Genomic DNA, 12,199 nt, shown 5'->3' with positions numbered 1-12,199 from the left:
TTTTTATCTTCATATCCTGTATGAGGATATAATTCTTACCTTGCATATGTGGTGTCTGTATTAACAATGATGGTCATGACAATTACCATATTATGTCTGGTTCATGGATTTGTCTCTGTGATGTTGGCTATTGGCGTAAGTAGATATTCTTTATCAAGTTAAGAATGTATTCTTGTCTCATTTTAATGTGTAACTATAGAATAAATATTTCTAAGAACTTCTTTTCTAAATTTTGAGTTTACTTGAAATTTTTTTGTTTTACAGGATGTTCAACTAAAAGTAAAAACCTACTTACTTGGAACTGATTTGTCTATATTCAAATATGATGACTTCATCTTCGTTTTGGATATAATCAGCAGGTAGTGTTTGAGATCTTGTCTTATTCTCTAATTTGATTCATTCAACCATGATGGTCAAAGAAATAAACCAGTGAGTTATCTCATACGACTTTTTCATGGAAATGAAGATAATTGAAAATTCATAATTTAATTTCTGCTGGGTTTGTGTTCAAATATTTCTGCCCTTTGGATGTTTATAAACCATAATGGATTTGTGATCTTTAGAATTTCTTCAAACATCCAAACTTTATGATCTGTTATCTTTGAAAAAGATGATCTGGACTTCTTTTTTGCTATAATAAGAATGTTGCTGAAATTTATATAAATCTTTTTATCCAAAAAGGTTGATGCAAGTTGGAGAAGAATTTTGTGGTAGCAAGTCTGAAGTTTTGCAAGAGTCTATTAGAAAACAAAGTGTCAATTATTTTAAGAACTACCATAGGTAAGAACTCCAATAAAATAGGAACAGATTTATTTAGGTGCGGAGAATACTTTTGTCTAATGCTTTAGCACTCATTGCTTTAAAACAATTACTTTTGAATTTGAAAGAATATGTTCTTTATAGCTCTTTTTAGTATGGTTAAGGATTTGTCAATAAAAATCTTATAAAATATTCTCATTACTTATTCATCGTCAATTTTAATATATGCTTTGTCTTGAGTGTTTCAAAATATCGAACTAAATATTGAACTGATTTCTATACATATAAAAAAATGATTGTTACATCAGGGTTCACTAAAAGGAATTGGCCACTATTATATGCCTGCATGTATCGGTGTGAGCTAGTAAGGAAGTTAAATCAGTAGAGGCATCACTCAGTGAGGGAGGGTGCGTAAGCCTTCTAGAGAAGAGGGCATGATATTCAGAATCTTGCTACAAAGCCAAGATTATGTATTGCATTGCTTTGCGAAACAATTACTACTAATTTTAAAAGGGTTTGTGGAGTAGAGGAAGGTGGGAAGTAATGTTCGTATAGCAATGTGATTGTATGCTTAAAGCAGCATTAAATTGAGAGAGCTAACATTTACTAGACCTTTCTTGATAGAAGCTGGACCCTGTGCTGTATCCCTTACATGCATTTATCATTTGAATTGAGTTCTATCTTAATGTTTTACTTTTTCTTTTTTAATTAAAGTTTATTGGGGTTACAATTGTTAGTAAAGTTACGTAGATTTCAGGTGTACAATTCTGTATTACATCATCTATAAATCACATTGTGTGTTCACCACCCAGAGTCAGTTTTTTTCCATCACCATATATTTGATCCCCGTTTCCCTCATCTGCCAACCCCCACCCCCCTTACCCTCTGGTAACCACTAAACTATTGTCTGTGTCTATGAGTTTTTGTTTCTTCATTTGTTTGTCGTGTTATTTTGTTGTTTTCAGTTTTATATACCACATGTCAGTGAAATCATATGGTTCTTGACTTTTTCTGTGTGACTTATTTCGCTTAGCATAATAATCTCAAGATCCATCCATATTGTCGCAAATGGCACGATTTCATCTTTTCTTATGGAAGAAAATAATATTCCATTGTATATATATACCACATCTTCTTTATCCAATCATCTATTGAAGGACACTTGGGTTATTTCCATGTGTTGGCCACCATAAATAAAGCTTCAGTGAACATTGGAGCACATATATGGAAAGAGGCTTCTTAATCACATGGAAAAGAATAAGGAATTATTATGGATCCAGAAACCTCACTTACTGTGTTAGAAGGAAGGCATGCCAGATGTTCATTTTCCAAAGATGGCTTTATATTCAGCAGGAAAACTGGGAGAACTTTTGGTGTTCCAGATGTGCGTAATGCAAAAACTGACTTATTTAATGGTTTCCATTCTGTATTCTACTGTCATCTGTGGCAACCAGGCATGGGCATTTCTAGACTCTAACCATAATGGCGATTCCTCATAAAATTGCTCCCTGATGAAATTAGAGAATATGGAAATGAATTACTAAATGTTCCCCAAACACAACATTTTAATGAACTTCTCCTGGAAACATTTGTGAAACTTGTTTCCCAGTGTAGAGGCTGTAGTGTATTGTTAGAAGAAGAGCTGGACTGGGAGATTGTAGACTTGGATTTTTATCCCACTTTTGTTGCTCGCCAGCTCTCTGACATTGGACAAATCATTTGACCCTTCTGGGCTATGGTTCCATCAATTGTAAAATGCTGTGGCTGGACTAAAAGGTCTCTATAAGTGTTGCCTATAGATTTTTGCCCTTTTTTCTTGCTACATTTGTAAAAAAATGAATAGGTTAAAAATTAATATTTAAAAATTTTAAGTACTCTTTTTTCCCCAACCATCAGCGTGTTTTGAAGTACACCTGTTTCTTTATAAAGCAAGATAAATTTGAGTTTAAAAATGATGCCAGTTGCATATATTAAATCAATGAAAGTAATTACATTAGCCAGAGATGAATCTACATCTCCGAAATTCCAATTTAATATGCCCTTCATCAAATCATACATAAATACTGAAAAACAGTATGAAATGTGGTGAAATATAGATCAAGTGCTTTAATTTTGTTAATAAAACTATTTAAACATATTTATACTTTGTTTCATGATCCTCCATTGCCAAATAGAGGTCTTGAGAATGAAGAAATTCTTGAACCCAGTTATTCTGACTTGGAATCTGTGTAGGATATTGATTTGAAGATGTAGGCATAATAAAAAGTGAAAATAGAAGCATTTTACTCTTTGTTGGAACATCTATTTATAAAGTGTAGTCATGTTGCTTGTGGTAGTTATATTAAAGATTGCTTGCCGTTATCTTTTTCTGGGCAAAATTGTATGCACATGAGAGGGAGTACAGTCTCCATAATCTGAACTGTTACCTTTCCAAAATATAAATTTTATTTCCCCAAATTCCTTTATGTTTAAGTTCTAAGTTTGTGTATACCCAAAGCTATTATTCTGCCAGATGTTACAGAATTCCCCAAAACACAAATAATCTAAAGAGTAATGAAATAGAACTTGTGTAGCAATGTATAATTGCCAAAACATTCTATTTAACAAGTGCATTTTATTTTGGAATTACTTTGATAATCAAAGTTTATAAAATGTTTTCAAGGATCCTAAAGGTGTCTTGATACTAGAAGAAGGGAGAGGTCACTTAGTCTTTTAGGGAGAAAGATTCCCCTTGCCTAAGTAAGAAGGGTTTATTCTTTAATTATCTTGAAAATGTGTGTTTCTAGGATCAAGTTTATTATCCATATACTTATCTTTGTTTTCTTTCTGGACCAAGTGATGTAATCATCTCTTCTGTTTTGATTATTGGGCTTGACGTCTTCTAGAACTAACCTCCATATTGCCCCCTGTTTATTCTCTGCCAAATAAGTTGTTTTGGTTAAGGCTTCAGAGGGAGGAGTAAATAAGTCAGCAATAGTTCTAGTTGTTTTATATTAGATCTCAGAAAGAGATTATTTTTATGGAAACAATAACTAACAAATACAATAGCTTCAATTTGCAAGTGTCCAAGCATATGTTTTAGCTACCTTTTGTTGTGTAACAAGCTATCCTAAACTTACAAGTTTGAAACAACCACCATTTTATCATGATTTCATGTATTCTGTGAGCCAGGAATTTAGGTGGGGATGAACTGAGAGATTCTTCTGCTGCTCATGTCACTGACTGAAGTGGCAAAGTGTCCAGAGGATCCAAGATGGCTTCCCTTGCCCCTTGGAGTTGCTCGCTAGAAGGATGTACACAGCTGGGTTTGTTAGTTAGAGTGCCTGCATGTGGCCTCCCCGGTGTGGTGATCTCAGGTGGTTGGACTTTTTATATAGCAGATGGCTTCCCATAGAACTAGCTTTCCAAGAGAACCAGGCAGAGGCTGCATGGCCTTTTCTGATATGGGCTCAGAAGTCTTGCATTCCTTCCACCAAATTCCATTGAATATAAGCATGTCCTAAGGTTGGCCCAGATTCAAGAGGAGGAAAATTAGACTTTATCTTTTGACTGGGGAGTTGGTCAAGTCATGTTGTAGAAGAACATGTGTTGGGGATAGGAGATACCGTTGCAGTTCTCTTGGGAAAATAGGGACAAATACTTTTAAAAAACAAATTTTGGGGGGGACTTGGTGACAATAGCACCAATAAATCTATTTAATTTATTTATAATATTTAAAAGATCTTACTGAAAATTAGATTGTGTAAAAGTCAAAATACTATTTTCCATGTCTAAACTATACAAGAGGGTTTAAATTTTGGAGTTAAAATGAGAACAAAAGGAACAGTATGTTCTCATGAGTGTATATCTTATGTTAGATTACTCACTTTACTATATTATTGCACACATACACAGCGCGCGTGCACACACACACACAATAATAGTGGGTAGACCAATATTCAACTTCTTAGTTTATACTATGTTACTGATTTCCACTTTTCTTCCTACTGGTGAGGAGTTTGGAGCAGAGTGGGGTTATCAGTGGCCTTGGGTTTCCACCTCTGTTGTGTTGCTCACTAGTTTTACTCCCTATGTGATTTTAACCAAATTTTGTACTTCAAGCATCAAGTTCCTTCTCTTATAAATGTGAAAGGCTTATATTGAACACTCTACCTTCTTTAAACTCTGTGATTTTGTCATTCATTTTTGGAACCTATCTTTTATTGCCACAGTGTTTTATCAGGTTAAGTCAAAGATCTGAGTCTCCCACAAGTTCTAATTCTTTGATATTTTCCCTTTAACTTTCCTTTCAATCTTATATTTAAAATGTGCCTCTTGTAAACGGCATATAGTTTGGTCTTGTTTTGTTTTCTTTTTGTTTTTAAATCTAGTCTGATGATTTTTGTCTTTTGGTTGAACTGTTTTTTTCCATTTCCATTTAACGTATTTGTTGGCATGGTTGAATTTAAACTCATCATAGCTGTTTGAGTTCTAAAAGTGTAACTTTTTCATTTGTTTTTATCTTCCTGCTTTCTTTTGGATTGATCATTTGTATTTTAAATTTTTATATCACTTTTTCTCAGCTTTTAAAAATATGTTCTTTTAATGGTTACCATCAACATTTCGATATGCATTCCTGTTTTACTATGGACAACCTAAGGTTATACTTCCAGAATTATGCAAGAACCAACTTTGTAGCTGCCTTTACCTTCTTTTACCTTTTTAGTGTTTTTGTCACATACTTTTACTTTTTATGTTATTTTCTATATTTTTATGTGTAGTTAAGCTTCTTCAGTCTGTAAGTGGGTATCTTTCATCACTGTGATAGTTTTATATTATTGTGTAATAGATTACCATGAATTTAGCAGCTTAAAACAACACACATTTATTATCTCATAGTTCTATAGGTTAGATGTCTGGATCAGCTTGTCTGGGTTCTCAGCTTAGAGTCTCACACAAAGCCAAAATCTAGGTGTTAGCTTGGCTGGGCACTTACCTGAAGAGTTTGAGGGAGAGCCCACATCTGCACATTCAAGATGCTGGCAGGATGCAGTTTCCTGTTTTAGGTCCCTATTTTTCTTGCTAGCTGTCAGCTTCTAGAAGCTACTCTCCAGTCCTTGTGCCTGAATCTTCTCCTTAAAAAAACAGCAATGGCATGCTGAATTTTTCTCATGCTTCAACTCTTTCTGATTTCCTCTTCTGCAATCCAGAGGAGAAAAAAACACACTCTTGCTTCAAAAGGGATCCTTCAGTTACATTAGTTTCACCTTGATAAGTCCCCATTTTGAATAACTCAAAGTCAGGTGATTTAGTAATCTTAATTGCATCTTGCAAAATCCTTTTTTGCCATCTATGGTAACATAATCATGGGTATGATCATATTTAGTCTTGGGGACTGGGGCAGAGAATCTTGAGGGGGACATTTTAGAATCCTGCCTACCTCAATATTTTGTTCTTATAATAGCTTTATTGAGATGTAATACACATACCAAAAATACCCCAAATGTATTCCTTTAAAGTGTATAATTCTGCAACAACCATCACCACTGTCTAATTTCAGAATTTTTTTTATAGTTTTATTTTATTTTATTTTATTTTTACATCCTTCACACCGTGAACCCCCCTCCCCGCATCCACCACCACCCCGACCTCACGCCGAGCCATTTCATCAGAATATTTTTATCACTCCAAAAAGAAACCCTGTACCCATAGTCACTTTTCTCCACTTGCGGCCTCTGAAAATCATCTATTTTTTGTCTCTATGTACTTGACTATTCTCGACATTTCTATAAATAGAATCATACATTATGTGGTCTTTTGCATTTGGCTTTCACTTAGCATGTTTTCACCGTCCCTCTATATTGTAGCATATAACAGAACTTCATTCCTTTTTATGGCTGACTAATACTCCATGGTATAGCTATACCATATTTTCTTTATCCATTTCTCAGTTAATGGACATTTAGGTTGGTTTTGATTTTGGATTATTAAGAATAATGCTGTGAATATTCATGTAAAAGTTGTTGCATAGAGTATGTTTACAGTTCTTTGGGTATGTATCTAAGAGTGTATAGTAGGCTGAAAAGTGATTCTCCCTATTCTCCCATAACCCCCCCACCTCCAAAAAAAATAAATCAAGTCCTAATACCTAGAAACTGTAAATGTTAATTTATTTGGAAGTGAGTCTCTCTAGATGTGAGTAAATTAATGATCTTTTGATGAGGAGATTATCTTGGATCATCTGGGTGGGCCCTAAATGGCATTACAGTAAAGATGGAGACGGGGATTTGTCACCAACACAGAGGAAAAGACATACACTTCCAGGAGAAAGTAATGTGAAGACAGAGGCAGACGTTGTGGTGCTGTAGCCACAAGCCAAGGAATGGTGGCAACCACCAGAAGCTGGAAGAGGCAAGAGCAACAGATTCTCCCATAGTGCTCTGGAGAGTGTGGCCCTCCTGACACCTTGATTTCTGCCTGGTGGTTTCAGACCTGTGGCCTCCAGAGCTGTGAGAGAATACATTTCTATTGTTTTAAGTCACCCAGTTTGTGGTAGTTTGTTACAGTAGCTGAAGGAAACCAATACAGAGTGGAACTGCTGGGTCATGTGGTAACTCTATGTTTAACATTTTGAGGAACTGCCACATTGTTTTCCAAAGTGGCTGCACCATTTTACATTTCTACCAGCACTGTATAGGCTTCTCATTTCTCCAAATCCTTGCTAATGCATGTTATTATCTGTTTCTTTGATTATAGCTATCTTAGTGGGTGTGAAGTGGTATCTTATTACGGTTTGGATTTACATTTCCCCAATCAATGACGATGCTCAGCATCTTTTTATGTACTTACTGGTCAGTTATGTATCTTCTCTGCAAAAATGTCTGTTCAAAGCTTTTGCCCATTTTTTAACTGGGTTATTTGTCCTTTTATTATTGAACTGTAAGAGTTGTAAACTTTTATAGTTTTAGTTCTTACAATAGGTCTGTGGCCCATGTTTGTTAATTTTTGTATATGGTGAAAGGTATGGGCACAATCACTTGGGAAATTTTTGATCATTACCTCTTCAAATATTACTTCTGCTCACTCAATTGTATGCAGACTAGGTGTTTTGACTTTGTCTCACATCTCTTATGATCTTTTGTTTCTTCCACTTCTTTTCAATTTGTGCTTCAGTTTGGATATTTTCTATTGGACTCTTTGAGTTCATTAGTCCCGTCTTCTTTTACTTATCCAATAAATGTTTAATTTGAGGTATTTTTCAGTTATAGAGTGTTTATTTGATTTTTTTTTGGTTTGTTATTGAAATTCTTTGAAATTCTCCTTTCTATTCATTTTTTATATCTCTTTAATTTTATTTAACTTAATTATTATAATTATTTTAAAGTCCTGTCTGGTAACTCTAATGTTTGGAGCTATTTCTGCTTTTCACAGATTCATCAATTTATTGTCTCTTTATAACCTGTGGATTTAAAAAACAAAAATTCTAGAATTTTGTTTTAGTGTGAGGCTTCTTACAGGAATGGGAATAGTAGGGCAGGAACTGGAGATTTAATGGACATTTGGGTTGTTTTTGCTTTTGACTTTTTTTTTTTTTTTGGTTGTTGTTTTAGCTTTTTTGGCCCTTTGTTTCTTGGGTTAACTGAAAGGAAGTATTTGTTTTTTGTAATTGTCCATATAAGGTACTGATTATTCAGGATATACATAAAAGCAATAACATTAAAGAAAGAAGAAATCAATATGACATAAGTGATTAGTGCAATGTTGGATATACAAGTGCCACACTTGCTAATTTAATTCCTGCTGTGAATTAAATGCTGTGTGGAGATAGGCACTGAACTAATAGATTTGGAGAGTGGTAATCATCCTGATATTATGGTTTAGTAAGCATGATTAAGATCTATGCTGTTTAGCATAAAGCATTTATTAGTATTTATAATCTCATGAACCCTGTAAATATTTTCTCTGATTTTTAGGCATTGATATATGATTAGATGAGGATATTTTAAGTACATGAGTTGGTGAGTAGCTTTTAGTTTAAGTTCCTTATTAAAAATGTCATCATGTTCATTATTTTTGCTATATAGTAAAAAGTGTTCTGAGTTTAGTAAATATGAGAGTTTTTTCTCTTTAAGGATAAGATATTAACTATAAATGTTTTTGTTTACATTGTTGATCTGAATGAGTTCTCAAAGTTATATTATGATCATGATGATAATCTTATAATTGTACTGTCATTTTCTTAATTCTTGTATACAGTGTACATTTCTTCTTACTTTTTGGAATGTCTTGTTTTTGCTTGTCTGTTTTTTAAGAACACGGCTTGATGAACTGAGAATGTTTCTAGAGAATGAAACCTGGGAACTTTGTCCTGTTAAGTCAAATTTCAGCATCTTGCAACTTCATGTAAGTATTTAAGAGCAAATAAATCTTTTATTTAATCATCTTTAAAAAATAATATGTGAGAGCATTTATAAAATAATTAAATTAAGGAATAGTGTCTTTCCTTCCTTTCTTAAAAGTGATTAATAACAAACCTCTTTTACAAGAGTGATCCTTTTTGGATGTCAAAATCTGTCTCTTTTTACAAATTCAGTTTATACACTTCAGGAAAACTCTTTTGCCTAAGAAGAATCACAAAATAATTTTTTAATGATTTCAGAAGAGGGTCTTCTGCTCTATTTAAATTTTGTAGAAAATTAATTAGTTACAGTTTGATGATCTTCAGTGAAAATGCTTATATTTGCTGAATGTTTATAATTTCTTAAAGGGACTAATTTCTTAATTTATGCTGTAACTCAAAAATTTACCCGTAATGAGAAAATGCCTGAGAAATAAAAGAAACACTTATAAAAAGTAGTCTTAACTAATTTTTGTTAGTTAAGTTATTCGTTTAATCTTTATAGAATATATAATCTGTGAAACTATCTTTAATTGATTTGAGTTTTCCCTTAGTTGAAACACATCGTAGATAAATATTCCTTCTATGATAGATTGTGTCCTGCAAATACCAAATGTAAAATACAATATATAAACCTAGATTCCTGTTTAAATTAGAATGTCTAGCTTTTGCCTTTGGAAGAAATGGTTTTCCAGAAACAATTTTCTTATTCTGTATAAATGTAAAGAATACATGATTAAACTTTTTTTTACAGGGATAGTCTTTATGCTCATATTGTATAATAGCTTCTTATCCAGTTGATTAAATTGTATTGCTTTCCTAATGTGGAAATATTAACTACACTGAAACATGTTGATTAATAGATGTTTTAAAGACAGCAAAATTAACATTAATGTGAATATTATTTTAGAATTCTTATATTAAGTTGATTCCTTAACATTATTTAGAATTCTAACATTGATTTTCAGAATCCCTATTTAAGTAATTTTATTTGAATTTATATTTAACCATCAAAGTGTGTGTGTGTGTGTGTGTGTGTGTGTGTGTGTGCTCACATGCACATATCCTTGGTGTAGTTTTTTCCAAGGTATACCGAAACATTTTCATCCAAGTGAGCATTATCTCCTTTAAAGTAATTACCTTGAAATTTCAGTTATGCAAGATGACTAAGTTCTAGAGAGCTACTGTACAAGATTTTGCCTATAGTTAACAATACTGTTTGTAGACTTCAAAAATTTTTAAGAGGATAGATCCCATGTTAAGTGTTCTAAACACAAAATAGTAGTTATCTTGGAAACTATTCACCACTGAGATAGTGCTAACTTGACACGTATTTCTGTAGATTTTTAAAAAATTTTCTAATTAATATATAGCACCCCTTATTTAGAATTATAAAAACAATGGCATGATTTTTAAGCAGTGTGATGGATCTGATTTAATGTATAGTTGCAATTTAAAAAGAAAATAAGCATGTCATTTGAAAATTAGCAAGCCAATGTAATTTTTAAGAAGATTATAATTGAATGTGAAAAATTTTTAATTTGAGATTAATATTTTAAAAAAATTAAAAGGTATAAGAAAAATGTATAATAAATTTTTGTAAGAAAATCATCAAATCAATAGTTTTGTAATTCCAAGCAACTTTAGAGTTTTTCCATCTATTCCTCTAATAAGCTGTATGATGATCTGGATCTTGGTACTGAATTTCTCTGGACTGGTTTAGTTTCCTCATCTGGGAAATGCATGATTTGGACTGGTTGCTGCAACTCTTTTGCTTTAGCATTTGTTGTTCGCTCATTGTAGATAGGATTTACTCTCATTTTACAGATGAGGAAATTGAGACACAGAGAATCCAATGATATTCCCAACAATTTATAGGAAGTTAATGGAATATAATGGATTAATGGCAAGCTAGGATTATAAGATGTATCATCTGACCTCAGTTTGTGTGTTTGTGTTGTCTGATTCTTGGTACATGAAGAAAAATAAATGAAAGTTTATAGACAGCAGTATAACAGAAAGATATATCCTTTATGCTTTGTTTTTGATGCTTTCATACAGAATATCTTAAATAGTACAAGCATATAAGTACACAAGTACACAAGGTGTTTGACCTAACAGCAATTAGTTTTTATAAATAACTCTATTGATTAAAGCCATATCCTACTAGTACTTTTCCTGCTATGTTAAAATTTTTGGAATTATCATTCAAATTTATTTTCTAAAGTTTTCTGTGCGCTTTCATAAAGTAAGTCAAAAGTAGCTTGATGCAAATAACACTGTTGTAAGTGATATCAGCAACTGAGTTTGTTTTAGGAAAAGCTTTGAATATGTATTTCTAAATTTGTGCTTTCAGACAGCTTTCAAGATTTAAAAGTGAATAACCAGAAGAATCAGGATTAATTTGTTTTTCACTAACTCTACATTTACATATAGAATGTTTATGTATTTGAATTTTTTTGTTGCTAAAAGGTTGCTAAAAGGGTCCAGCTCTCTACTACATTGACTACCTGGCTTCTGTTTTTTAATGTCTAGGAATTTAAATTCATGGAACAGTCTCGTTCCCCATCAGTTTCACCTAGTAAGCAGCAAACCTCAGCTTCCTCAAAAACAGTGACCTTGTTTGAGCAGTACTGTAGTGGTGGGAATCCGTTTGAAATTCAGGCCAACCACAAAGATGAAGAAACAGAAGATGTCCTGGCTTCTAATGGCGTATGTGGTGTTTTTAAAACATATTGTGGAACATAAGTGAGATTTTCTTACTGCAAAATTTTGTACCCAATGAGCAAGTTAATCAGCTAGGTTTGTTTATCCATTCACCACCCGTCTTCCCACTTATTACTTATGTACCTGTGATACTACTTGTACAGGTAATGGTTTTACAGTATGCTTTGTTGACATTGTCCTATTGAATGATAAAATTTTCCCTTATGTTTACTTTATATTCTTACTATATTATTTTATATTCTTAACTAGATTATTAATTGAGTAGGACTTTAGTTTCTTTACTACATATTTATGTGATTTGTTGGATGGATGAATGGATGGATGAGGGACTAGATC

The 12,199-nt window shown here is 32.8% G+C and overlaps 1 protein-coding gene across 1 annotated transcript in view; it reads left to right on the top strand.

Annotated features, from left to right (window-relative positions):
- VPS50 (VPS50 subunit of EARP/GARPII complex) overlaps positions 1–12,199 on the top strand; it is a 137,481-nt gene that overhangs the window by 83,804 nt on the left and 41,478 nt on the right. The window contains exons 15-18 of the mRNA XM_081079868.1: positions 265–359; positions 682–780; positions 9,051–9,141; positions 11,672–11,848. Of these exons, the coding sequence (XP_080935994.1) occupies positions 265–359; positions 682–780; positions 9,051–9,141; positions 11,672–11,848 (462 nt within the window). The remainder of the gene's footprint in view (positions 1–264; positions 360–681; positions 781–9,050; positions 9,142–11,671; positions 11,849–12,199) is intronic.

This window comes from Rhinolophus hipposideros (assembly GCF_964194185.1).
Source record: "Rhinolophus hipposideros genome assembly, chromosome: 18".
In the NCBI taxonomy this organism is placed as follows: Eukaryota; Metazoa; Chordata; class Mammalia; order Chiroptera; family Rhinolophidae; genus Rhinolophus; species Rhinolophus hipposideros.
The sequence above is the reverse complement of the archived record's forward strand: the minus strand, read 5'-3'. Positions and strand labels throughout refer to the sequence as shown.